The 26,919-nt window shown below is 43.5% G+C and overlaps 1 protein-coding gene across 9 annotated transcripts in view; it reads left to right on the top strand.

The window, feature by feature from the left end:
• APAF1 (apoptotic peptidase activating factor 1) overlaps window positions 1-13,296 on the top strand; it is a 112,362-nt gene extending 99,066 nt beyond the window's left edge. For all 9 annotated transcript variants that reach the window (XM_053257843.1, XM_053257844.1, XM_053257845.1 and 6 more), the window contains 3 exons: window positions 7,080-7,205; window positions 9,367-9,513; window positions 11,219-13,296. In XM_053257843.1, the coding sequence (XP_053113818.1) occupies window positions 7,080-7,205; window positions 9,367-9,513; window positions 11,219-11,365 (420 nt within the window). In that variant the 3' untranslated portion in view covers window positions 11,366-13,296. The remainder of the gene's footprint in view (window positions 1-7,079; window positions 7,206-9,366; window positions 9,514-11,218) is intronic.
• The last annotated feature ends 13,623 nt before the right edge of the window (window positions 13,297-26,919 follow it).

The raw sequence follows: 26,919 nt of genomic DNA on the forward strand, positions 1-26,919 counted from the left end.
CGTTCTGTAAGGAAACCCATAAAAACAGGACACTGTGGCTGAGAGCCGCAATATATGATGACGTCTTAAGTCCCTCAACACCGGGGACGCCGCACAAAACACTGCCAAAATCTACTGCCAAAATCAGAATCGCCATGGAAGCCGCCTAGTTTGGTGTCTCCATTGACCTCAACAAAATCGGGATCGAAGGGGCCCGCCACGACATCGTAAGCTCAGAAATTTTTTTTGACGTCTACCTTGTCACCGGGTCACCAGAGACCTTCGTCAACCTCGACACTGTCAGCCCACCACAAATCCTCGATGTCGACCTCAACATCGAAGTCTTCAGCTTTGACTGTGGATCGACATAGACAGTCTTCGAGTTCCAGAAATGGCCACCGCAACTACGGCACTGACTCTGTGTCAAGCATGTCAAAGTCGTCTAAGCATCACAGTGTTGAACGGCCATCAACACGGCCCGAAAAACGTCAACGCCTCATTGACCTGACAGGTGACCAGATGCCTTCCCCCACCAGTCTTCAAGAGCCTCCATTGACTGTGATCCAACCAGCGACGTTTCAGCTGGCCGTCAATGTTGTCCTCACGACGTTGGCGGCAACTCTTCGACATCGACTCAATCAGCCTTTGATGTCAGGATTGTCGGTCTCGAGGGCACGCTAGCTTTCGCTGGCACCAGTCTCTCTCTGTTCGTCTGCACCTTCGACGCCAACGATGCATCTTCCGATACTGCCGGCCTCAACTCTTCACATGCTAGTAGTCTCTATGTCTAAGCAGGTAGTTCAAAGCCTCCAGGCTCCATTGCCAGTCTTCAAGGCCGATGACTCGACTGCTGCTCTGGTTGCCGCACTTGACCCTTCCACGACATGTACCATACTCTCCATTTTAGACTTGTCTTCGAGCACTCCTTTGACATCCACCTTCAAGGGGTTCTTATCTGCTGAAGCGCCTCCTGCTGTGACTCCACAACTGGCCTCTCTCTTGGTGGAACATCTGCTCGGTCCCCTTCCATGGCACACCTGCGGATTCACGCGTGACCCATCAGCGGCCGACGACTCAGCTCCCCTCTTGGGGTCCTCCTCACCAGGTGCACCTTACCTTTACTCGGATAGGCCTCAGCCATGGAAGCCATACGTGCCTCTTCCCTCTACTTTCACAGTGCCATCCTTGCGACCATCAACTTCTACAGCATCACAGACAGATACCCTGCCTACAATGCAGAGGGCCGTTCAAACTGTGGTCTCATCTACGCGCTCCATTGCCACACAGACTGGGCCAATATCTTCAGTGCAGTTGTCCTCCACACACAGTCAGCCGTCCCAGCACTATGGCTCCTCGGACTTCAAATCTGACCCGGAGGGAGAGAAGACATTGGTCGAGCCCCCTATGGATGTGGCCCCAACAGCCTATGTTTCTCCTAATGAGGAGTTGAAGTCCTACCACAAGCATGTCCGCGCAATGGCCAGAGGCGTTGGGTCTGGATTTGCGCTCTGAATTGCGAATTATTGATGACCAAGTTTATAACTTTATGATAAAGACTCAAAACACTGTTCCGGTGGCTTTACCCATGCTCCCAGTCATTACTAGAGCAGCAAAGTGTGCAAGGAAGGTGATCCACACATCAACCCCCACATCTAAGCACCTGGAAAGCTTGTACAGGATACCAAAAAAAGAGACAACTCTTACTTGTTAACGCACCCAGCACCCAATTTGTTAGTGATTTGAAGTGTGCATCTTCCAAATCTGGGAAACAGCACATAGTTCTGCCTGAAAAGGAAGGAAGGAAGTTGGATTTCTTGGTACATAAAATCTACTCAGCCTCTTGTTGGATGGGTTCTACTCCTGCTACTTTCAGATTCCAAAGCAGGACAGGGGTCTGTGCCTCATTATGGACCTATGCCACCTAAACAAATTCATGTGTATCAGGAAATTCCGTATGATTGCGTTGCGACAGATATTACCACTTGTCCACGGGGAGAAATGGCTTGCTACGCTGGACCTCAAAGATGCCTATTTCCATATTAGCATCAGACCAAATCACAGGAAATACCTGCAGTTCACCGTAGGCCGCCAAGTATTCCAATACAATGCCTTGCCCTTTGGACTGTCCACCGCCCCGACGGTTTTCACCAAGCGTGTGGTGGTGGTGATCGCCCATTTGAGGACGCACAGTGTCTCAATTTACCCGTACCTGGACAACTGACGCCTGACATCTAAGGACAAAAGCGAGTTACTTTTGCAGATCCAATATGTGTTGACCTTTCTCCAAGACCTAGGCATCCAGGTCAACTGGAAAAAATCCCATTTGGAACTGGTTCTGGTCACCACCTATATAGGAGCCGTGTTGGGCATGACAAGCCAAAAAGCATTCTAGCCAGAGGAGCGATATCTCCGCATTCGGAGCCTAGTGCGTCACTTCCAAGAGCAGTCTTCGCAGCCTGCACAGTCCATCCAACAACTTCTAGGTCTGATGGCTTCTTGCAACACAGTGATCTGATTTGCTCGGCTGAAGATGTGGAAACTCCAGTTATGGTTTCTGTCACTATTCTATCCAGTCATGGACAGCCAGCAGGAATGCCTGCTTCTCTCACCACAGATCCTGAGTTCACTGTCATGTTGGCCAGACAGCAGAAACTTTCTGGAAGGTGTCCCTTTCCAAACTCCACTACCATCTCTCTAGATCACAACAGATGCAGCCCTTCTGGGCTGGGGATCTCACTGCGAAGGTTGCCAAATACAGGGAAAGTGGACAACACAACAGAATCAACTTTCTAGAGCTGTCTTTTAAGCACTTCACTGTCTTTTAAGCACTTCAGGCATTTCTGCCTCTCATACAGGGTAGGACCATCCAGATTCACTTCGACAATACGACAGCTCAGGCCTACATTAACCACCAGGGCGGGACTGTGTCTTGCACATTGTGTGCTCTGTCTTCAACTGTGGCACATGTGCATACAACACCATGTCAGTTGGTGTCAGTGGCAGTTCATATCAAGGACCTGGGGAATGTCTTGGTGGACGATCTGAGTCGTGTATTTCTCCAGGATCAACAGCATGAGTGGGAACTCAACTCAGAGTACATAACCCCCGTTCCACCACTGGATGCAGCCTACGATAGACCTATTCACGATCTCCGAAAACACAAAATGCGCCCGCTCCCGCTTCTGCTCCAGAGTGGGACACAATCACCTGTCCTTGGGAGATGCTTTCCAACTAGACTGGTCGAGGGAGACACTTTACCACCCCAACCGCTGATCGTCAGGGTGGTACTTCATCTCCTGTCCAAACTGACAACTTATATCCTTGTGACACTGTGATGGCCAAGGCAACCTTGGTTTCCACAGGTACACAAACTTTCGAGGAACTGGTACCACCATCTACCTCAGGTACCAGACCTCTCCCACATCAGAGGGCTCATCTTTCACCCAGACATCAACACGCTTTGTCTGTCCGCCTGGCGAATAAGCTCCTAAATAAGATTCTGCTTAATCAACAGAAACCCTCAACCAGGCGTAATTACCCATGCACTGTCTAGATGTGCGTTGATCATTCCTGTTCTACCTGTTCCGTACTAAGGAGTTTAGAACTACACCATGTCTCATTGTTGCCTACAAGGGTGCTACCAAGGGCTCCTGTATATCCAGACAGCGTCTTTAAGGTGGCTAGTTGAGCTAATCATATTCACGTACCAGCTCCAGTACAAGTCTTCACCAGAAGCCATCAAGACCCACTCCACTCGGGCTTATGCTTCCTCAGTAGCACACCTCTCCGGGATCACTTTCCTGGAAATCTGTAAGGCAGTGACATGGTCCTCAGAGATGCCATTCATTAAGCACTATGCCATTGATGTGCACTGCTGCAGAGGCAAGCTTCAGGAAAAGCATACTTAAAAGGGTGTTACAATAGCACTTCTGCACCCTCCTCCTCTGGGAGCTTGCTAATTGCCCATTCTTATGGCTCTCAACGGATATCAATCCAAATAAACAGGTTGCTCACCTATAACTGATGATCTGGTAGAGATCCGTCGACATCTATAAGACCCTCCCGATCCACCCCTCTGCAGTAGTACTCTGCTATGTGCATACTTGTGTGTGTGCCATTGCCCTTGGCTCTACCTGTCAACATTGCCGAACTCACCTGTGGCTGTCGTCCTTGGCGGTTGTCTAAGAACTGAGGAATGTGATGTCCAGCCACCCTTAAATAGCACGCTGCACACGTGGTGGCATGGCTTGGATGCCTTGACAAGCTGCGTCATGGCTACAATGTGGTCTCCGCGCAGGCATAGAGCCCATTCTTATAGATGTTGTCAGAGCTCTACTAGATCATCAGTTACAGGTGAGCAACCTGTTCTTCCTGCAAGTTCTTGGCAGCTGAAGACAACTCTCCCTGACATCTTCTGCCCTGCATTCTTTGCAGTTTGTGGCTTTTTTTGGACTGGTGATTGTTTCTACCCATCTATTTTACTAGTGCTTTTTACACTATTGTTGTATTTTGGTGGTGGTGTTTTTCATGGATTGTGTTTTTACAGTGTTCAGAAGAGGACAGGCTAGAAATATTTTAAAATGCATAAAACAAGTCATGGCTCAACCCAGTTACCAATGATGTAGTGCCCATAAGAGCCCTGATCTCCACTCCCTGATATGGTACATGGACAGTCACCGTGTCAGGCTGCTGTGTGCAAAGGAAGACCCATGCATGCTCCCTTATCCCTATCCAGTCTTCCCACATAGATATGCATGTCGACTGGAAATGAAGGAACACATCCTGCACCTCAGGGCATGTGTTCGGTGCTCTTCCACTTCCTATGTACAACTAAACAGATGTTCAGTTATGATGTTTCTGGGGGACAGATTCTAGGCATTTCTTGTCACAGATGCTTTCAACAGTTATAGTTGAACTTCCCACATTCCTTTTCAGTGAATCAAAGGAGATTGGTATCTTAGAATTACTGTTTTTCTCTCTTAGCCACCCAAATTTACTCATTTGCCATCAGTGTTCCCTCTAAAATGTGTGCACACTCAAAAAGGGTTTTGATGTCCACTGAGTTAGTTTTAGAACCCGCTCAAGTTGAACCAGGAAGGCCCCACTCTGAATTCATGTGCGCATACTGCCTTGATACTGCCACCCTGAACAAAACTCATTCTGCACACAGATGAAAAAAACTGGAGGGAGCACTGGTTGCCACTATCCAGTGACTTTCTTTTTTTAGCTTTCCTAGATCATTGGTACCTGGGAGAAGCATCATAGTAAATACATAGTAAATGTACTAGTATTGTTCTGTTCTCCTAGCTTAAAGCTACACGTTCTCCCCAAACTTCTATTTAGTAGCTTGACCAGAGCAATATTAGAAATTTTGGGGTTCCATAAAGCTTATCTTAAACAAATTAATTATTAACCTTAAACAAGTAGTATGTGAATATGAGAGCATGAAGGAAAACATTAAGAACAGACAATTAAAAATATAAAAATAAAGAGAAATAATATATATATATACTAGCTTCTTGTTCTTAAGCTTCAGCTGATGAAAGTGAATCGGATACCATATGTTTAGTTACAAGGTCTAGGTTTACATTGGAAATAGAGTGTTCATTTAAATTAGGGATTTATCAGCTCCAGCACTCTGGACAGCTCTTTCGTGTCATAGGTAGAATAATCCAGGACAGGGTTCTATTCCAAAGAACCCTGGCCTTCTTTGGAAGGAGAGTCCTTCAATAAGGTCACTAGTGATCAAAAAGCTTCCATAAATGAGAAGCCATTACTACTGATCCTTTTCTACAGTGCGGTTTCATGGGAGCACTGAGCATAATCTCAGAATATATAGTGTAACAGGAAGGTGAAAGGCCAGGTTGGTGTCTTGCATTTGGCAGTGTAACCGTAAAAAGTGCTTTAGAATCCTCTGGAAAGCTCCCGTGTTTCATGTCAGACACTTTGATGTTGAATGGATACCCAGAGGGGAGGAATCCAGAAAACCATGGCACCAAAAAAAGCTGTGGTCACACATATTATACTAACACCAGGATTTCAAGAGTTGCCATAAAAATACATCTTGTCTAATCAGTATGCTATTTCCTATGGGATCCTGTTCCAAATAGGAATGGGTTCAGAGGAGGGCAATGAAGATCTGAAAGGGACAATCCGTCTGAGGAAAGGCTGAAGGAACTGAATCTGTTTAGAAGGGAAAACCGAGGGGAGGTATGTTATAGCACTCTTCACATTCCTGAAGGAGTGTCCATAGAAGATGCAGACTTGTTCTTTGCTGCCTTAGAGAGCAGGACTAGATCTAATGGGCTTAGATCTTCAACATTAAGAGAAACGTCTTTGGCAGTACGAGCAGTTTGACAATAGAATCAGTTACTTGGGGTTGGCTCTCCCTTGCTGAAGGTCTTCAGACAGAGGCTAGGCAGTGATCTCTTGGGGATGTTCTAGCTCTGGATTTCCTGCATTGAGCAGGGTGTTGGCCCCCTGCAAGACCATGATCTGTGGATCATAAATCTCATTTATGAGATTTCATAAATCTCATTTATGATCCATCCATTATGGACCCATTTTGAAGTTCATAATTAATGTTCAGGCTTCTAGAAAACTGAAAAGGGGATCAAATTGTGGTTGTCTCAAATTGAGAAGGTCTGAACTGAGTAAAAAAACCACCCATGGACTGTTAATTTTGGTATTTGACTTGAAACAGCTTCTGGGCTTTGTTGGCGTTAATATGGCCTTTTTTTGAATGGACTTAAATGATGAATTTGGATATCCTAACATGACTGAGGAGAAAGACTTTCAAAAGGTGTGCAGGCTCTGAAAAGACCTCCACGGTTTATGTCTGATTTGCTTAGGAGAGGTATTCAAGTTCTTCCCCTCCCTAACTCCACCTCATCTCTGCATAGATCTGGGAGCTCTACTTCTTTTTACACTATCACAGCTGCTATTGTTTGAAAGGATACTTAGTTATGTTCAGTCAAAATCTGTATGTATGCAGTGTGAATATAGCTTTCACTCTTGTGTCTTGTATAGCTAGAATGTTTGTAATGAACCTAATAATACTCGATTGTAAATGAAATCTTGTTTAACATTTTAATGTTTAGATTTGGAGTTGTGAAAATTCATCTGCTCTTCATACGCTGAATGGTCATGAAGGCTGTGTGAGGTGCTGCACTTTCTCCCTTGATAATGAATTGTTGGCCACAGGAGATGACAATGGAGAAATAAGGGTATTCCAGTTTGTTACTTTAAAATGATCTTCTTTTAAACAATTTAGTGTAGAAAATAGGACGGTAACATTTGTGGGTTTACTGTTTAGAACATTATTTTTTGCAAAAATGGGTCTGTGGTTCTTTAGTGCTGGGAGATTGTTGAATTGAATTTAAGTTTTGTCATCACATTACAAGAAAGATATTACAGTGATGGAGAAGGATTTCAATAGTAACTATGATAATGTCAAAAAGATAACTTAGGAAGACTGGATATGTTTAATCCTAAAGAAAAGAGGATTAGTAGGTGTGACGTGTGGTGTGTGTGTGTGTGTGTGTGTGTGAGAGTGAGAGAGAGAGAGAGAGAGAGAGAGAGATCATTTTAAAATGTATCATCTAAAAAGTTAAGGTTTTGGAGATGGATACAGTTGCTTGACAAGGAAGGCTCCCTGCACATTAGGAGGGAAACCACTGTTAAAATATTGGGAAAGAAGCAGCAATTAGTAGCTAGAGAGGGAGAGTGTCAGTGGATATCTTTAGAAAAAGAATTGGGTTTAGGGCTGGAAGTAAAGAAGCCAGTTAGGATATTTTAGGAGAGTAAGAAATAAGGCTGGAAATAAATAGGTCAGTTGGATTGTAAAGACTAGGGTGACATAAGAGAGAGGTCAAAAAGCAGAACCATAAAAAATAAGAGAGTTTGAAACAAGGCGTACTGTCTTCGTGCTATAACTTCAGTGTTAAATGTTGCTGACAGTAATATATCTAGAAATGTATTCTATTTTTAAGTAGTTTTATTTTAAACTAAATAGTTACTTGGTTTTCAATTGTGTCTTGTTCATGCCATACACATCATCATCATCATCATCATCATCATCATCACTTTTATACCCTTTTAACAAAAAAAGTTCTCAAAGCAGTTTACATAGAAAAATAAATCCCTGTCCCAGAAGGGTTCACAATCTAAAAAGAAACACAAAGTACACTAGCAATAAGCACTGGAGGGTTGCTGCTCTTGGGTTGGATAAGAACCATTGCTCTCCCCCTGCTAAATATGTAGAAGAGAATTGGCACTTTAAAAGGCGTGGTTTTGCTCACACAAGAAACTGCATGCCACGTTAAGACTGCAGGCCCAGAGATGCAGATGAAAGAAGCCCCTGAGTGATGGCAGTGGATGTTAAGACTGAGCAGGCTCTTCGGTCATAATGGGAAATATTGGTTATGTAATATGAGAGATTGGGTGCAACATCCTACCTGCTTGTATGGCACAGAAAATGAGGCAGGGTCCTTACCTTACAATTTCCATACCTTGGGGTGCATGAGTGAATTTGTAAGAGTGTTAACTTTTATTTTAAATTGAAGATTTATTAAGATCGTTCACATGACCATTTTCAGCAGGGCTGGAGGGAAGGCAGGATACAACCTCCCCCCACCCCCAATTTTGCCTACTCTGGTATTGCTTGTGCCACCTGCCCACACAACTGGTGCGCAAGAAATGCCAGAGCAGTGAGGAGCAGGGGGGAAGCAGGCTGTGTCATCCCTCATCGCACAAGTTCCCCACTGCCAGGTGCTCATTTTGTCTGGCTTTATGGAAGCTTGGGCTGTCGGCAACCCAGGCTTCCACATGATAAGGCCTTGAGGTAGGAGGGTGCATGTGCGTCCTTGTACCTCACTTTTGGCCCAGGTAGAAAACCCAAGCTACCCATCGGAAGAGAGCCAGGATCGGTCCCAATCCCAGCAGTTCTCGCCACCAGCCCTACCCAGATAGGTCTGGTTGTGAGAATGACTTCATTACGTTGTTTTTATGTCACTCATGTACAATACATGCTGCTTTATATAAATGAGATGACAGATCTCTGCTTACAATCCAGATATTGATTGTAGTAGGAATGACAATGGAGGAAGGGTAAATGGTTTCATTAAAAAGGTGGGTTTTAAGAAGGGTTTTGAAGGATTGATTCTAGAATATATTAAAAAAGTGCATGAAATGGCCGATTTAATCTGAACATTAAGATACACTTACTAAGTTGTGGAGGTGTTCAAGAAAAGAATAAACAAATATGTCAGGAATACTTCAGATGTAGGATCTCCTGCCATGTGGGTTGAAGAAACTTTCAAGCACCAAGATACTAGAAATATATCTAGTATTCTGCTGCATGTCTGTTTTGTATTGCTTATATTTTAGGTTTGGAATGTCTCAAGAGGTGAGCTGCTTCACCGATGTTCCCGTGCTTCAGTAGATGAAGGAGAATCAGCACATGGAGGCTGGGTAACTGACCTTTGCTTTTCTCCTGACAGTAAGATGCTTGTTTCTTCCGGAGGTTACATAAAGGTAAGATTTTTTTTTTAATGGTGTACAAAAGGGAAATTAACTTCTATTTTGCAATTTATTTGAAAACAGTTTGTGCATTAAACACTAATTTCCTGTGATCACTGTATTTGTAGTAAATTGCCAGAATCTCTATATATAATTCTCTTAAATGTACCCGTCGCTAATCCCATGCGTTGAAGCTCTTGTGAGAGTTTGTGAGTGAGCTGCCGGGGGAAAAGTGAACAGGCAGGCTAATGGCTGGCCAGCCAAGAGAAAGTGGTGCTGTGGAAAGTGGTGGCTGGGGAGGCGGAGAAGCAGCGGTGGCGGGGGGTGAAAGCGGCGGCTGAAATGGGTTGAGAACGGGGGAAGGGAAGGAGAGAGGAGGGGGAGGGCCGAGAATGAGGGAAGGGGGGCTCAGAAGGGGAGAGCCAAGAGGGATGGGGGAGGGCCGAGAACGGGAGGGGGGAGGGGAGAACTAGAGGCACAGATGCTCTGCGCCCGGGCCAGCTAGTTTTAACTTATTCATTGAGTAGTACTGCTTGGTTTCAAATAAAATATCTGTTGAAGATGCATCTTTCTCTGCTGCTGTATGGAGGACATCTCACCAGTGGGTTATCTTTCCCACATGCTCCAGAGGCAGGACTTTGCTAATTAGCTTGAAGTTTTAAGAGCCTGGGAAGAATGGTCTACCCAGTTTCTAATGTCCAAGCACAGTGTGATCAGAATGACCAGTGGAGCAGATCTAGCCTCTGGAGCACATGGGAAGGATAACCCATTAAGAACAGCCCTGCAGGATCAGGCACAAGGCCCATCTAGTCCAGCATCCTGTTTCACACAGTGGCTGGCCGGATGCCTCTGGGGAGCACTGTTCCCTTTAAGATGTGCGCGCACTCACACGTTTTCTGATGTCCGCTCAGTTAATTTTGGATCCCGCTCAGGTTGAATCAGGAAGGCTCCACTCTGAATGCATGTGTGCACACAGTGCCTTGATACTGCTGCCCAGAACAAAACACATTCCACACAGAGATGAAAAAAATTAGAGGGACCACTGCTGGGGAGCTCACAGGTAAGAGGTTTTGGTGAGAGGTTTTGGTGAGATGTCCCCCACAAGAAGAAGCCTTCACGGTGAGTGTCCAATGCTCCTGTCTAGTTCTGAGCCAGTCTGTTTTGAAACACAAGTTTGACACAGGAAAAGTGTGCACTTCTCAGGGACAGAGCCACCATAGAGCAAATGGGTTCAAAGAACCCAGGCTGCCACCCGTTGGGCCGAGAGTGTGGCCCCAGACACATCCCCCATATCTGATGTCAGATGCGGGTGTGTGTGTTATTTTTGTCCCAAATGGGGCTGCGTGGCTCCATTTGGAACCGAAATTGGCCCGTGTTGCATTGGCAGCGCAGCTGGAGTGTCTCTCCCTGCCCAACACTGCGCAGGCTGATTCCCTTCCAAACGGGCCACGTGGCCCCGTTTGGGAAGAAGACCATGCCCTCATGTCTGATGCGGGGGTGTAGCTAGCTGGCCACCTGCATCTGACTTCAGGTGGGGGGGGAGGCAGGGGGTCGCTGCCAGCCTCCCTACGCCTCTGGCACTTCTCAAATGTGTAGGCTTTTGAGGACAAAAACAAAACCAGTGTTCCTGATCAATCATGTTCTGTGTATAATATGCTAATACTGTACTGCATTCAAATTTTATTTTTATAATTGAGGGAATTTTCTTTCTTTCTCCTAGTGGTGGAATACGAATACTGGTCAACCCCTACAAACATTCTATACAAATGGAACAAATCTTAAATCATTACATGTGTCTTCAAATTTCAAAGTATGTGTGACTGTTGATAATCTTGGCATTCTCTATGTGCTACAGATTATGGAATAAATCTTAAGACTGTGACAATTTTTATAACTGCAAGATTTTGAGCCAAAAACAAATTCTAGAAAAAACTTTAACCTTCACCAAACTGTGAAGTGATTTTTATTATGTCATGCATTACATGTACTTATTTGTATGATATATATGTAGATATTCTTGATTCAGCACACAATTTATCTTGTGTTATCACATTTGCCGTTAAATATGGTTTGCATCTTAATTATGTGGTTTTCCCATCACTGCTGTAATTATACTGAGGAAATTTATACAATGTAGTATACTAATGATCATTGGAAAATTTAGCAGGAATGTGATGCACTGAAATACTATCGCTGTTCCAATACCAGATCTTTCTAAGTTGTAAGTACAGAACTAGAAAGTACTACAAACCAATATTTTATCATATGCAATTCTGTCTTCAGGTACATAAAGGGCTTTTTGTTTTGTTTTGTTTTAATGTATGTAGCTGCTTTTATTTTATTTTTTAAAAGTGTATCAGTCTTGATATACTATGTGAATAATCAAAATTACCAGTAGCAAGAAGTGAAATAGCCCTTGGTACTATTGTGTTATAACAATTCATGAAATTGAAAAACTCATGAAAAACATAGTGGGTTTTTTTTTAGCATAAAGCATTGTTGCAAATTGTTCTGATTTCCAAATCTATTAGTTTGAATGTATCATTATCACAAATATATAGTATATTTGAGAGTTTTCTATACTATTTCAAACTTGTGTCTGTGAATATTTAATAGAGAATTACATAATGAAAATATGCCTTTTGAGTTCTAATCTCCACACAATGTATTATACCTCATTGAACCAAATTCTGGTCACATCTTCTGTCAACTTCTTAATGGCAAAGGAACTGGTCCAGTCCAGTTTAGAGTTCAGGGAAGAGTCTACAATGTGGTCTCTTTCATACTCTTGTCTTTGAATTAATGCAGTATCTTGGATCCTAGCTTCAGTACAATGAATGGAACACTGATTTCCTGCTTCTCTCTTTCTTCTACATGGCATGAAAATTCATGCCTGAGTCTTGGGAGACCCACCTGAGCAGTATGACGCAAGGGGAGCTACGTTAAAGAGAGAGGATTGCCTAAAATTGGGGAAACACCCCCCCCTTGAGCGAGCACACCATTTGAGTGCTGAACCTTGGGATTTCACCATTCATTTCAATCGAACTTATCGGCAAGTTCAGAATTTAAGCCTATGCTTGCAAAGTAATAACTGCAATTTTTGCAAAATAACTAAGTATTGCAAATGCAATTTCTAATAATAATAGCTGACATTCAGATGATGACCAATGAATGGAAGAAAGATTTTGTTTGCAGTGGGAATTTTTCAAATCACTCCCTTCCATTCACAGCCATTTGGGCTTCCTAAAAATATGTACTTGAGGGCTGCGGGAACCTCAGGGACATATTTTTGATAGACATAGAAGGCTGCAGAGGGAAAGGGGGATCGAGCAACACACACACACACACACACACACACACACACACACACACACCCCGTTCTGCCTGAAAAACTTTCTTCCATACATGCATTGTTACTTTAGATGACAACCAATAATAGCTACAGATTAGTACAGTACTTGCTTTCAAAATGTTAGCCATTTTGAAGAACCATTTCAGTATACTTTGTGTTGTGTTTAATTATTGACTTTCAGTGACTTCTATATTTGCTAAACGTTACTCTCTGTAAACATTAAAATCCTGTATGATAGCATTAAATTGCTTAATGACAGATATCTCAAATGGAAGTAAAAACAGCGTGTACTTGTTCTGTTTAACTTTCTCTTTAGATCAACAGCTCTAAAGACAAAGTTTATTAGAACGGCATATTACAGCTTGTACCTGAGCAACATATTGCTTGTATTACTTGTTCTGGAGCAACATATTGGGGGTGAAATAAATATCCTTATGACAGCGTGATCTTGAGGGCTGGGTTCAGCTGCCATAGTGTGACTTGAGATCCTACTCTTGCCTCTGTCTCACACATCAAAAAGACCCACAGGCTGCTATGCAAAGCAATGAGAAGGAAACCCATCCCCACCGACCTGGTTGACCGGTGCAGGAGCAGAGAGGGAGAGGGACATAATAATTTATTCAATAATGTAGGCTTGGCAAGTTTTAGTTTTTTTAAAAAAAATCTTGTAAAAGGGAGAGTCTCTCTCTCTCTTTCTTTGTCTTTGAAATTACTAGAGGTTGCAGCAGTTCATAGAAAGTACTTTTTTGGGAAGTTTTTCAAGTGTGATATCTAAAAGTTTCTGCTGGTACTATCTACTGCATAAACAGCTAGATAATCAACTGGGGATCATTGGCCTATTACATTTGGAGGGAGAAATTGTTTCCAGTTTATCTGGCATTACAAGAGATAGTGGGAGTACTAATAGCATCTCAGAACCTTTGCTTTTGGCTATACTGTGCTGCTTTTTTGCTAATTGGAATATATCTCTGCATCAAGCGAAAATGCTAAATTTGCTGATCATCCTAAATTTTTATGTTACTAAAACTTTGCCTTAGTAAAGTTGCTGGGTTCAATTAAACAAGTTGATTGCTCATCTTTTAAGCAATAAATATTTTGGTATAATGGAGGTGTTGTGTGGTGTGCCCCCACCCCCATCTTCCTCAGTTCCTCAATTTGTTTGTTTCTTTCAGTGACGTTTCCCTTTTGAATGTTCTTGTCTCATTGTAAGTAAAGGCTACAGTCCAATTTTTAATTCTAGCCCAGGATGTCCCCCACCCCACACCCATCACATGTTTTGTCCAAATGTGGGGGGTGGGTGGGGTTTGCAGGGTCTAGCAGGGAGGCAAGAGGTTTGGGGTACCAAGCCAAACATTTGAGGTGTGTGCCCCTTGTGCCAGCAACACTGATAACTCAGTAGCTTTGCATATGGAATCATGGGAACCTTATCTGTGATTCTACTCCATAGTGGTGGTATCCACTCCATTCCAGCCTCCTGAAGACCATAATACCATTCCTTCCTGGAAGAAATTTTTGGTTCTAGCTAACTCAGTACAGTATGTGAATGAGCCTGGAGTGTGTATTGGGCTCATCTACCTGTTCCTACTCCCCTTGTGCACTGCAATTCCTAGATTACTTACCCGTTGCTTTCACATCCAAACTGATAGATAATTATTTGCACTTGCCTAGCAGACCAGGACTGTAAACCAAGGTTTCATCCTAGTCTGTAATCCTGGTTCGCAGGACAAGTGTGAACCACATCTTGCGCATATACCCAAATGGAAAAACTAGCAATAAAGCAAACTAGGAAAGGAAGGAGGGAATTGGAGCAGAGCAAGAGAAGAGAGAACATGCAAGGTTTCAGGCTCATTAACATAGAACCAAACCATGGTTTGGCTCAGTTCCGACATGGTAGCTGACATCCAGACTGATGAAGGGTTTGTGCAATAAACAAAGTTGCGCTTGTGCAAGAAGATCGTGTAGCTATGCAAAATTACAGGGATGCTCACAATTGTACTGTTGCACAAAAGTTATCTGCAGAACACATGAAGCATTCCAATAGGTTGTGCAAGTGCAGACATGCTTGTGCTAGCACAACAGTAGTATGGAATGCCAGCTCCAGATTTAGTGCAACTAGCTAGAGCTGCAGGTTGGATATGGGCCAGTGTCTGGATGTCCCATAAAAAGAAAGAAGCAAAATTTTCCTTGAGTGTAATGAAGGTAAGTTCTGTTTACTCAACAGATGGTGAGTTCTTTTGCCTTGAAAACTTGATCCTTTGTCTGAATTTCCTTTCTCTGTTGCCTAGTGACAAGCATAACAATATTGCATCCTGTAAAGTGGTTGAAATAGCATCATGGTATCTAGCGGCTGTTCTCTGGCATTATCGCAGGGCATTGGAAGTCATACTGCTATGTCATTTTGAATGACCCAGCCTTACAGAAATGTCTTTTCTAAAGTTCTCTTCTCTGCCCCTATCCTTTCTTAGCACTTTAAGAAGTGCTAAGTATGCCTTCTACACACAGGCACTGTTGAAAGACTGTCCTCTAAATCCAACCCCTTCCCCCTTTTCCATCACTGCACTTGGCCAGCTCCAATACAGTAAACAGCTTTGGAGGATGAGAATTGCATTGCTGTTGTCACGGCAGGAAAGAGTTTTTCATCTGAAAGCAGCTTGAGATTGCTCTGATGGCATGTGTCTTTGCTTTTATTGTATTTATTACATTTTATATCCTACCTCTTTTCCATCATGGAACTCAAGGCAGTATATATGAGGTCCCATCCAAGCACCGACAACTTACCACCTTGCTGAAACTATGCAGGTGTATCATGTACCTTCAGACCATGTCCTTACCTGATCAAGTAAAAACCAATTCTTTATTTCTCCACTTCTTGAAGTGGATCCTTTGGGATTTGGCTGCTATACACAAATAGCTTGAACTCTTTCCCCCCGCTTTCATTTCAGAAGTCAGATAAAACTAGTTATATCAGTGCAAATCTTGGGCATGCCATGCTTGCAGATATGCAGTACAAAACATCCCAAAATAGCATTTCTTCCCAAGTGTGTAGTTTTGGAGGTTCGTCTCTCATTGGGAATTAACCATAGCTGACCGCTTGAAACAATGATATTTTCAAACCTTTGATACAGTATAATATAAATACTACTGAGTATTATAGTTCCTTAAGCTGCCGCAGGAAAATGCCTGCTGGCAAATTGATTGGATTGTGGATATCAAGAAAAGGGTTTGTTAATTTTTTTCTAGCTTCTTCACTACCCAGTATGGGAATTGTAATTTGTCTTGGGAATGTATTGATTGCCAAGTAATGAAATACGAATGCTGTGCCTTCCAAGAACTTAACTGATTTTTTTTGTGCTTGATTTTTTGCTTTGAGAAAACTACCTAAAACTAAGCCAATGATAACTTGCATTTTGGAACAGGGAAGATCTGATTACCCGTATTTTACGGACTATAAGACGCTACAGACTATAAGACGCACCTTAATTTTAATCCAGTTTTTCAGAGTTTTAACATATTAAACTGTTAAAACATATAAGACGCTCCTGAATTTTGGCGGATATTTTTTGAGGAAAAAAGTGAGTCTTATAGTCCATAAAATACAGTAGTTAGAAAGCTTACACCTTAACACTTCATGGTATTAAAAAAGAAAATAATTTTTGAAGGAAAGAGCTAAAATTATTCTTTGTTAAACACGATGGAGGAATGTGTTCTCTCTCTAGCACCACTACTACTACTTTTAGCAGTTCACATCTTAGCACACATCTGTAAACCTATAAATAGCCAGGTAGCCTATTCTAATGCATACTAAAGGTTAACATACCTAGTTCCCTTTCCTCACAAGGTTTGTTTTCAAGATCCCTGGCCCTTCTTCATTGCCTTTCTCTTAATCCATTCCACTTTGTCTATGTCACATAGACAACATGCAGAACTGGACACAGTACTCCTGATGAGATCTGACAAGTGCGGAATAATGTGGAACAATTATTTTGTGCTATGTAGCCTACTGCGCCAGCTCATCTATCAAACTACATCTCTCTAGTGTCACCATTTTGATACGCAATACAAGATACATAGGGTAAATGTATGTGTTTTTGTAATATATAAAAGTATTTAGTTTTTTAAAATAATACATAACATAATCAGAAAGAATATTCTAATTGTTTTATACTGGAAGAGGAATGCTAGCAGGTCGTAAAGCCCAAAGACAAGTTTCTTGGCCTTATTGGTGAATTAGATGCAGCTGTTTCAATTCAATTCTTGCCAAATTCACCAATTATTATGTTTTCTTTGTTCCCACAAGGTACTAGATTATGAGTCATCTTGTCTCTAGGCAGAGCCAACTGAACTGTAATTCAGATGGCATTGTCTTCCCAGAAACCTTACTTTTCAGTGAGTGACACACTACCAGCATAAAAACTAAAAATGATTTTGATTGTGCTCTGAGCTCTATATTTTTATGAAGTGGTTGGCAAGCTTTGACTTATTCTTCAGTGTTTAACTCGAAATGGTTCAATGAAAGCTCCTGATGCAGCTCTTCAAACATACTGTAATTTATGAATAACTGATCCCCAGGTGACTTTTTAATGGGGAAATAATAGCGTGACTCTTTGCAAATCCTAAATTTAGATTTTACACTAATTTCTTGAACATTAGTTGACAAACTCATTGGGTTGAAGTCAGAATTGGATAAGTTTATGAAGGATATTCTGTGTCTGTTCTGGTGCCTCCGTTCTATTGCAAGCATCAGGAAAGGATTTTGTTCCTTTTGTGACCTTGTGGGGTTTTAAAATTCATCTGGAACATCGGGGGCTGCTTCAGATAAAGGCAGATCATTGAAAACCTTGTTGGATGGCATTTGCTTATACTTAATGCTGTGCATTTTCCTTTCCCCGAGGCATATTGGTCAGGTGAGGAGGGCTCTCTTGCTTCCCACCAATCAAAAACCATTCAAGATATAGACATATTTGGAATAACATGACAAATGAATGGAGAGTTAATTTTAGCAATTCTTCATTGCAGTACTTTTTTGTTGCAGTGTTTGCACTGCATAAGCACTGCAGTGGCACTAAACTGTATCCTCATATCTATAATTTTAAAGTAAAATTAACTTTACCTGCACTTCTAACGTAGGCTCAAAATTTCTCAGTTTTAGAATACTCATGCTTGTGATAAATCATTAGTGTACTTTGATTCCTTCTGACTCCTGTGTGTGTTACAGTTATCGGGTGTTATTTTTATTTATTTATTCTCTGTTGCTGGGGTCAAGGACATCTCCATGGGTTATACCCCTCACAAGCTACAAGGCAGGACAGTTTTGATTTGCTAGTAAAGGAAGAACACATCTACTCGAGCCTGAGGGGGATAACCCCGCCCCAGTTCTTTCTGACCTTGTAGCTGCAGGCAGCCTTCAAATCTCTCTCTTCAATACTCCCTCTTATCTTTATCCAATTTGCCTTTTTCATCTGAAAATCCTCATTTTTATTCTTGCTTCTCCACCTTCTTGTAAAATATATATTACAAAACAACAACAAAAACCTTCTGTCATATCTCTCCCTCTTCCTTCCCTCCCCACCTTCCCTGCTATTACTTTCCCTTTGCATGGAACGTACAGGATGGTACAGGATTATTTTTGTACCGAAAGGGAAGGAGCAAGGAGGGACCTTTCCAGGGGAGACAAGAGCCTTCGGGATGTCTCTGCCCCATCGACCTCCGCAGATAGCATCAGCATTGGCCTTGGAGCTGCCCAGGCCATATGCTGCTGGGACAGTGGTGAGTCTCCCACCAAAAGGCTGCAAGGCTTGAAGTTTGGTGTCCCGGTGTGCCTTTGAGTTAGCGCTGCTGTCGGAGGGTGAGGGACGCTCAGAGCACCACTCGATCTTCACCCTCCATGCGGAAAGGGCGATTCCCCTGCCGACTCCTTCTCTAACCTCAGGGATCAGAGCGATTGGAGCACCAGGAAAGGCAGGCATGGCAGCAGTGGCTATGCCCTGCAAGATGGCGCAGGTTGCCCCGAAGGGCACCGTTTTGGCATGAAAAGAGTGCATTACAGAGGCGGGAGATACCTCACAGAAGGCCCTGGCATCGTCAAGGGAGGTAATGGGGGGGGGGGACATCCAGAGGTGGAAGAAAGATCCAGGGGTGGCAGGACCAGGGGGTTCATTCTTGGAAGAGAATAGCCCTCAGCCAGGTCCATCAGCACCTTTACCTAAGGCAGTAACCCCCCCCCCCCGAGTCGGAAGCCTGGTTTAAGAATGCCATCGTAGACACTATCCATCTGGTCAGACCTCACAAAAAGGAAAGAAAGTCAAAGAAAAAGAGGAGGCGGGATTCATCTACTGATAGCTCTTCCTCATCTGACTTTGTCAGCCCGCCACCTGAGAAGGCAAGACGTAAAAAGAAACATCTTAAGGAACAAACGAGGTCTAAGAACCCAAAATGTAAATCTAAGAATTTACACTCTTCTGAGGCATCTGAACAAGGTTCTGGGGATCCTGAGGTGCTTAATCCTAGGCCCCTGCTATCCAAAAAGCAAAAGACTGTGACAGCTCCTGTTACTGAGTTAGAAGCTGACCCTGAGGAAGAAATAAATAGAACTGATGAAGATAAACAGGACCCTGATTCCATCCCTGATAAGGAGAAGGGGGAATGATCGGTGGGGGAGGATTTGGAATCTGGCAGTGTTTCTCAGTGTTTGTTTCAGAGGATTTTAATCCCCTTATGGCCAGGGTTATTACGGCAATCGGATTACGTGCAAAGGTAAACTGAGAGCCAGCGCCGTCTGCAAAAGGGGACCTGGTTTTCCCCAGGTCAAAGTCTAAGGACATGCTTTTACTTATGCCAGAGGTGTTTACAGAAGTGGTTAAACAAGTATGGTTACTGCCTGCCACAAATAGAAAGCCAATGGTTGTGGCTAACTGTTTTTATTCCTTTCAACAAGAGCCATCAGAATTGTTAAGAACACCAAATGCGGACACTCCTATAGCACAACTAGTCTCTGGATCATTGGTCCCTAGGGATAGAGAAATCACCCTAAAAGACCCCACAGATAAAAAGGTAGAAATTGCTTTTTAAAGGGTGCACGATAATACTTTGTTAGCCGCACATGCAGTGGCGGTGGCTTCTGTGGTAGCCAGGGAATCACTCTTATGGGTGGATGACTTGCTTAATGAGCCGCCTTCTGATCCCATTAAAATGAGACAACAATTAGTGAAGATAGAGGAGGCAAAGGTATTTGTGGCTGATGCAACTTTGGATTCAGTTAGATTTTCCTCATGTGCTTCAGCAGCATCAGTTGTAGGAAGAAGGCAAATATGGTTTAAAAGTTGGCAAGTAGATGCTACATCAAAAATCAGCTTGTCAGCACTAGCATACAACAGCACCAAGTTGTTCGGAGAGGCTGCTTTGAAAGGTATTCTGGTGGAGTTCAGTTCAAGAGAAATACCTTGTCATTGGCACCACGTAAGCCCGAAAGGCCAGCATTTAAGAGGTCATTACAGCAGTCTCAGCCCTTTCGAGGATTCTGGTCCTTCAGGGACCGGGAAAGAGACTTCAGAAACCAACGGGGTTCCTGGAACCACCAACGTAATACTTACAGAAGCACTGGGAACTACAAGCAGCCATTCACACAAAACAAACAGGCCAAACCTCAGCAATGACTTAAAGACAATCAGACTGGGAGGCTGTCTGTCAGATTATTTTCACGCTCGGGAATCCACCACCACGAACAGATGGGTCCTGAATGTTGTCCAACTGTGGTACAAGATAGAACTGGATGCCCCTCCTCTCCACAAGTTCCTTCCAATGCTCTGATCACACTTTTTTTCAAGCACTCATTGCTCCTAAAGGCAATTCAGCATCTGGAAGACATTGGAGTAGTGGAACCAGTCCCCTCCCTTCAGGAGGGAAGGGCCGTTTATTCTATCTTGTTCACCGTCCCAAAAAAGGACAGGTCAAGGAGATCCTTGTTGGACCTAAAATATCTGAACAAATGAGTCAAACACGAGCGCTTCAGAATGGAGACACTGAGATCGGTGTCAGAGGCTCTTCACCATCTGGACTTTATGGCATCAATAGCTCTCAAGGAGGCATATCTACACATACCCATTCATCAGGGCAGTCGGAATCTTCTCAGGTTCAAGTATGCGAGATGACATTACCAATACGCAGCTCTCCCGTTCAGACTCTCATTGGCTGACCGCAGGTTCACAAAGGTGCTGGCACCGTTCATGGCTCTTCTAGATCCGCAGGGAGTCGAGATATTTGCATATTTGGACGACCTTCTTCTCCAGTCGTGCTCAAGACAAACAGCGGTGCGCAACTTAGGAACAACTCTGTCAACCCTGTAGAAGCACGGCTTCTTGGTCAACTGGGGGGAAAGTCAACTAACACCAACTTACAGGTTACAACACCTGGGGGTGGTAATAGACACAGAAAAGGACCATCTATTCTTGCCTCGGGACTGGTACTTGACCATCACCTCAGAAATCAGACAGGCTTTTGCAATGCCAGTAGTATTGCTTAAAGCACTGGCAAGAATCCTGGGCCTAATGGTTGCAACATTGGAGGCAGTTCCATGGGCACAGTTTCATCTAAGTCTACAGTGGTTTCTGCTACAGTACCAGCTGGCCATTGCCAAGAAGAAACACCTGTGGCTGTGTACCTTCCAACACAGGTTCGCAAATCTCTCACTTGGTGGCTGGTCCCACAAAATCTTCTGCAAGGAAAGCAGCTCTTGGTTCCTTCGAAACTGATAATAACCCGGATGCCAGCAACAGGGGCTGGGATGCACACTGTCTGCATTTATCAGCACAGGGGACGTGATCTCCACAGGAGAGAGAACACGGTATAAACTGGCTAGAATTGCGAGCTGTTCGTCTAGCTTTGGAAGCATTCCAAAGCAGGCACATCCTGGTAAGAACAGACAACACAACAACAAAAGCCCGTGTGAACTGACAAGGTGGAATGTGGTCAAAGCCCCTACATCAGGAAGCAGTCCTACTGATCAGCTGGGCAGAGGCCAATCTCGGCTCCCTGAGAGCCCATCATGTGAAGGGGAGCCAGAACCAATTGGCTGACTCACTGAGCTGGGAGGTTTTGATGCTGGGAAAATGGGTATTAAACACATGGATTTTCCAGCAAATTACAGAGCGGATGGGGTTCCCCATTATGGACTTGTTTGCAACTCCAGGAAACACTATTGTACACATTTCCGCCAACGCCTTTGCTGGCCAGAGTGTTGAGGAGGATAAGTCTGCTGGGTGCAAGGATTAGCCTAGTGGCTTCTTTTTGACCCAGAAGACTGTGGTTCCCAGAGCTTCTACATCTAGCAACTGAAGAACCATGGTTTCTGCCAGTGTCTCAGGATTTACTCATGCAAGGTCCGGTACAACACCCCAACCCAGACTGGTTATGGCTTGCCGCTTGGAAACTGAGTGGCAAGTTTTAAGCCAGCAGAGCTACTCTGAAAGGGTACTTCTGACTATGCTAGCTTCACACAGACCCTCAACAAATCGAATATATCAATGCACATGGAGGGCATTTTTGCGATGGTTGGTATGCCATTCAATATCTAAGGGCTGTGCAACTCTACAACACCTGTTACAATTTCTGCAAGACAGTCTGGAAAGAGGCCTGAAACCAAATACTCTGAAGTGACAAGCAGCATAGTTAGTAGGCCTCATCTCTGACATCTCAAAAAAGACCTGGCATGCACACCCTTACCTGCTAGGATTCCTGAGAGGGGCCACCTTACGGTCTCCACCAACCGTTCATAGATTTCCCACAAGGGATTTACACACTGTATTAAAGGCTTTACAGTTTTTGCCATTTGAGTCCTTAGCTCACATTCCCATAAGAATTTTGTCATTTAAGTTGGCCATTACGTCTGCTAGGTGCATCTTTGAGTTGCGGGTACTATCGGTGCACAAATCTTTCTGTATATTCCAAAAGGAATCTGTTCGCCTCATTCTGAATCCATTTGTACAAACTAAGGTGGCATCGTCTTTCCACCAATCTCAGGACATCTTCCTTCTGTCATTTTGTCCACATCCAGTGCACATGAAGGAAAAGCAGTGGCACAAGTTTGATGTTCGACGCTGTCTCAAGAAATATATGGAACAATCAGCATTATTTAGAACCACAGACGACTTGCTTGTTTCATTCCTCCCTGTATCCATGGGAATGGTTGTTTCATCATCTACAATTGCAAGATGGATCAGGGCCTGCATAGCGGCATACGAGGCCCAACATCTCAGGCCTCCTACACATGTAGTTGCTCACTCTACATGGGTTGGCAGCAACCTCGTCTGCTTTCTCCACAAATGCACCAGTACAGGAAATTTACAGGGCAGCAACATGGAGAAGTCCCATCTTTATTCACCTGACATTACAAAATAGATTCTCATGCATCAGCTCAGGCGGCTTTTGGTAGGAGAGACAACAGGTGCTTCCCCAGAAATAGACAAGAGCGCTCCTGCCCTGATTGGAGTACAAGTTTTGGTATGTCCCATGCAGATGTCCTTGACCCCAGCAACAGAGAATGGAGCATTGGTTCACTTACCGTGAAGGCTTCTTCTGGTTGCTGGTGTCAAGGACATGTCGGTCCACCCAGTTTGGTGCACTTGTCTATCCCTGGGAGACCATCTATTAGGCATCTTATATTATTTTTTACTGAGATATGTCTGATAACGAAAGGTCTAGAAGAATGCCCTTAACGGATAAGATTCTTGAAATGACTCCCAGGACCCGTGATTTAGGGTTCATGTTGGGTCCTCATATCTTTCCCTTCCTGTATTTTTGTTTTCTAGTTGTCTTGCTATAATACCTTACGTGACTTGGCCTGAAAGAACTGGGGCAGGGTTATCCCCCTCAGGCTTGAGTAGGCGTGTTCTTTCTTTACTAGCAAATCAAAACTGTCCTGCCTTGGAGCTTGTGAGGGGTATAACCCATGGAGATGTCCTTGACTCCAGCAACCAGAAGAAGCTTTTATGGTAAGTGAACCAATGCTCCATTTCATTTATTTTACATTTGTATTCCGCTTTTCTTCCAAGGAACTCAGAGCAGTGTACATGGTCATGTTTATCCTCACAACAACCCTGTGAGGTAAGTTAGGCTGAGAGTTACATGACTGGCCCAGAATCACCCAGTGAGTTTCATGGTTGAACGGGGGACCAGTTTAGGGTGAAGCATGTGTACCATATTTCAACCACAAGTAGTTCTGTCTAGTTTTAGACCAGTGGTAACCCCCTTGCTTATGCCTGATTTATGTACACACTTTCAATCAAATGCAATCAATTCTTACTTTTCTGCAAATTCCTGCCCTATAATCCTTGAAATGATTTCTTATTTTCCTCTATTTTTCATCTGTAGAGCAGTATTGTGCAGATATTTTGACCATAATCGGATATCGAAGTTCATCTTGCACCCTGTGTAACTTTGTGTAAGGTACAGTTTATACATATATATATATTTTAATAAAGTTGCTTTAAGGAAGTGACACTCTGAGACAGAAATGGCAGGCCTTATCTGCACAAGAACTGTCCACCCTTCTTGGAGTGCTAGTACAAAACTGGAAGTGCAGGTTGCAGTTCCGAAGAGTGAAGTATGATTGCTCGCCACAGTCTGTAGTTCAGTTACAATTTGATGTGAATATGTTGACCACAATCTAAGACTGAGTTAGCAAATTCAAAAAGTTTATGGATTTGAGCCATCTTCAGAAAATTGCCACAATTTAAGCAGAGCAATGTGAATAAAGGAACATAGGAAGCTGCCATATACTGAGTCAGACGATTGGTCTATCTAGCTCAGTATTGTCTACACCAGTGTTTCTTAACCTTTTTGGAGTCAAGGACTGCTAAATTCATCATGCAGAGTTTCAAGGACCGCTACATTTTTTGTGTGCAGTTTCTAGTCCCAGACCAGCAGTTAGCAAAGGGGTTTCAAGTTTATCTATTAATACAGGCATTCACAGGTGTTCACCACTCAAATGTCCTGATGGGCCAAAACTGACCATGACTTGGCTCATGGGGGCCGAGGTCAATTTTTAGGGTGCTGATTATTAAAATAACACTTAATCAAACAATTAAATCAAAGTGAAATTAATGAAAATGAATTTAATCAATATTTAATTTTTGAAGTTCTGGCTCAAAAGGGAGAGGGAGGAAAGGATGAGACATCATGGCTCCCTGGCACCTGAGATTTGTCCAGTCCAGATTTAACATTACCATATTTTAAAAATAGGTTGCAACCTTACACTCCATTCTTCCAATTCTGTCTTTTCTTACTCCTCATCTATCTATTTTGCATATAAACATGCAGGCAGGAACTTGTGTCAAGTTCCTGTATACATAATATCTTGCTTCTTAAATGCATAAAAATAGTAATTTAATATTGCTTTTAAAATAGTACTCTCTCTTACACACACAGTACTCCACCTCCAGCTTTCCTCCTCTCTTCATTTGGTAATCACTGCCCTTGCTCTCTTTAGCAAATGGGACAATGCATGTTTGCTACCATAAAACCAGCCTATCAACTTAATTGATAGGAAGCTTAAAACATGACATCTCATATCATACTGGAAGTCTGTAACCAAACATCATCCAAAAACCCTCCAAGCAGTACACTCAGAACTAAAACACTCATTACCTTGAAAAGGTAATGTTATGGTAATGAACTTTACACATCAATATGGCATCCACATTAGGAAAGTAAACCACAGGGAATGGGGTGGGAGATTTAACCCTTCATACCACACATTCATATATATCCAGGTTTTTACAACTGTAATGATTTTTAGGCAGATGTTTAAGGGAGGGGGGGAGTACTATGTACTCACACATGAGTGGGAAGACTTTTAGTGGGTCTCTTCTTCATCCTTCTTTCCCTCCTTCTCTCTCCACCATTTCATACCTTGCTACACCCAGTCCCCACTCCATCCCCTTTCTCGTGATCTCTTTTTCCTACTGGTTTTCTCAGTTCACACACATTGCACTAGTTCTCTCTCCTGCCTGCATGTTTGCTTTTTAAAATCCCAGTTTATGTTAGCTTCATCCCCTTTTTGGTAAGTCAGTAGCTCACCCTAGCCACCCCTTTCTTCATCTCCCTCACCCCCCCCCACACACATTTTATTTCTCAGTTCACACAGATTGTACTTGTTCTCTCCTGTATGCTTGATTTTAAAAATCCCATTTTATTTGATCTTCATCCCCTTTTGTTGAGTCAGTACATGATCAGCCCGCCCCTCACCCCCACCCCTTTCATTCTTCTTATCTTTCTCTTCTTTTTTCATTTGATCAGCAGTTGCTTACTTTTGTTTGTTTTCTTATCTTTTGCCTGCCTGCCTTCCTCTGTTCCTCCTCTGTAGTAGTTCAGAACAGAGTTTATGCATGCAGAAGTTCAGAACAGAGTTTATGCATGCAGAAGTTCAGAACAGAGTTTATGCATGCAGCACTCCAGCCAAGCCAAGCACTCCCTCTCACTCGCCCTGCTACCTGCCTCGTGTGTTTCACCGGCTGCATACCAGTGACATCACTCGCTCTCACTATCTCCTCTCATCAAAGAGACTGGAGAGATTAGCTGGGAGTGAGAAAAGGCTGTCTGGGACTCCGGAGGAAGACAGAGCCCTGCAGCGAAGGCTGCCTGGTTAAAGATTAGCTCCAGGGAGCTAATCTCCAGGGTGTTAAAGGACTGGCATGCTTGAAAAGGAGGGGGTGTTAAAGGACTTGCACGGACCGGCACTCAACCCCCTGGGGACCGGCAGCGGTCCGGGGACCGGCGGTTGAGAAACTGTGGTCTACACAGACTAGCAGTGACTTCTCCAAGGTTGCAGGCAGGAGTCTCTCTGAGCCCTATCTTGGAGAAGCCAGGGAGGGAACTTGAAACCTTCTGCTCTTCCCAGAGTGGCTCCATCCCCTGAGGGGGATATCTTACAGTGTTCACATGTCATTTCCCATTCAAATGCAACCAGCTAAGACCCTGCTTAGCTAATGGGACAAGTCGTGCTTGCTACCACAAGACCAGCTCTCCTCTCTTAATGTGACAGGACTTTAAGCATACTTTTTGCATTAAGCACAATT

The sequence above is a fragment of the Hemicordylus capensis genome, chromosome 5, assembly GCF_027244095.1.
Source record: "Hemicordylus capensis ecotype Gifberg chromosome 5, rHemCap1.1.pri, whole genome shotgun sequence".
NCBI classification, from domain to species: domain Eukaryota; kingdom Metazoa; phylum Chordata; class Lepidosauria; order Squamata; family Cordylidae; genus Hemicordylus; species Hemicordylus capensis.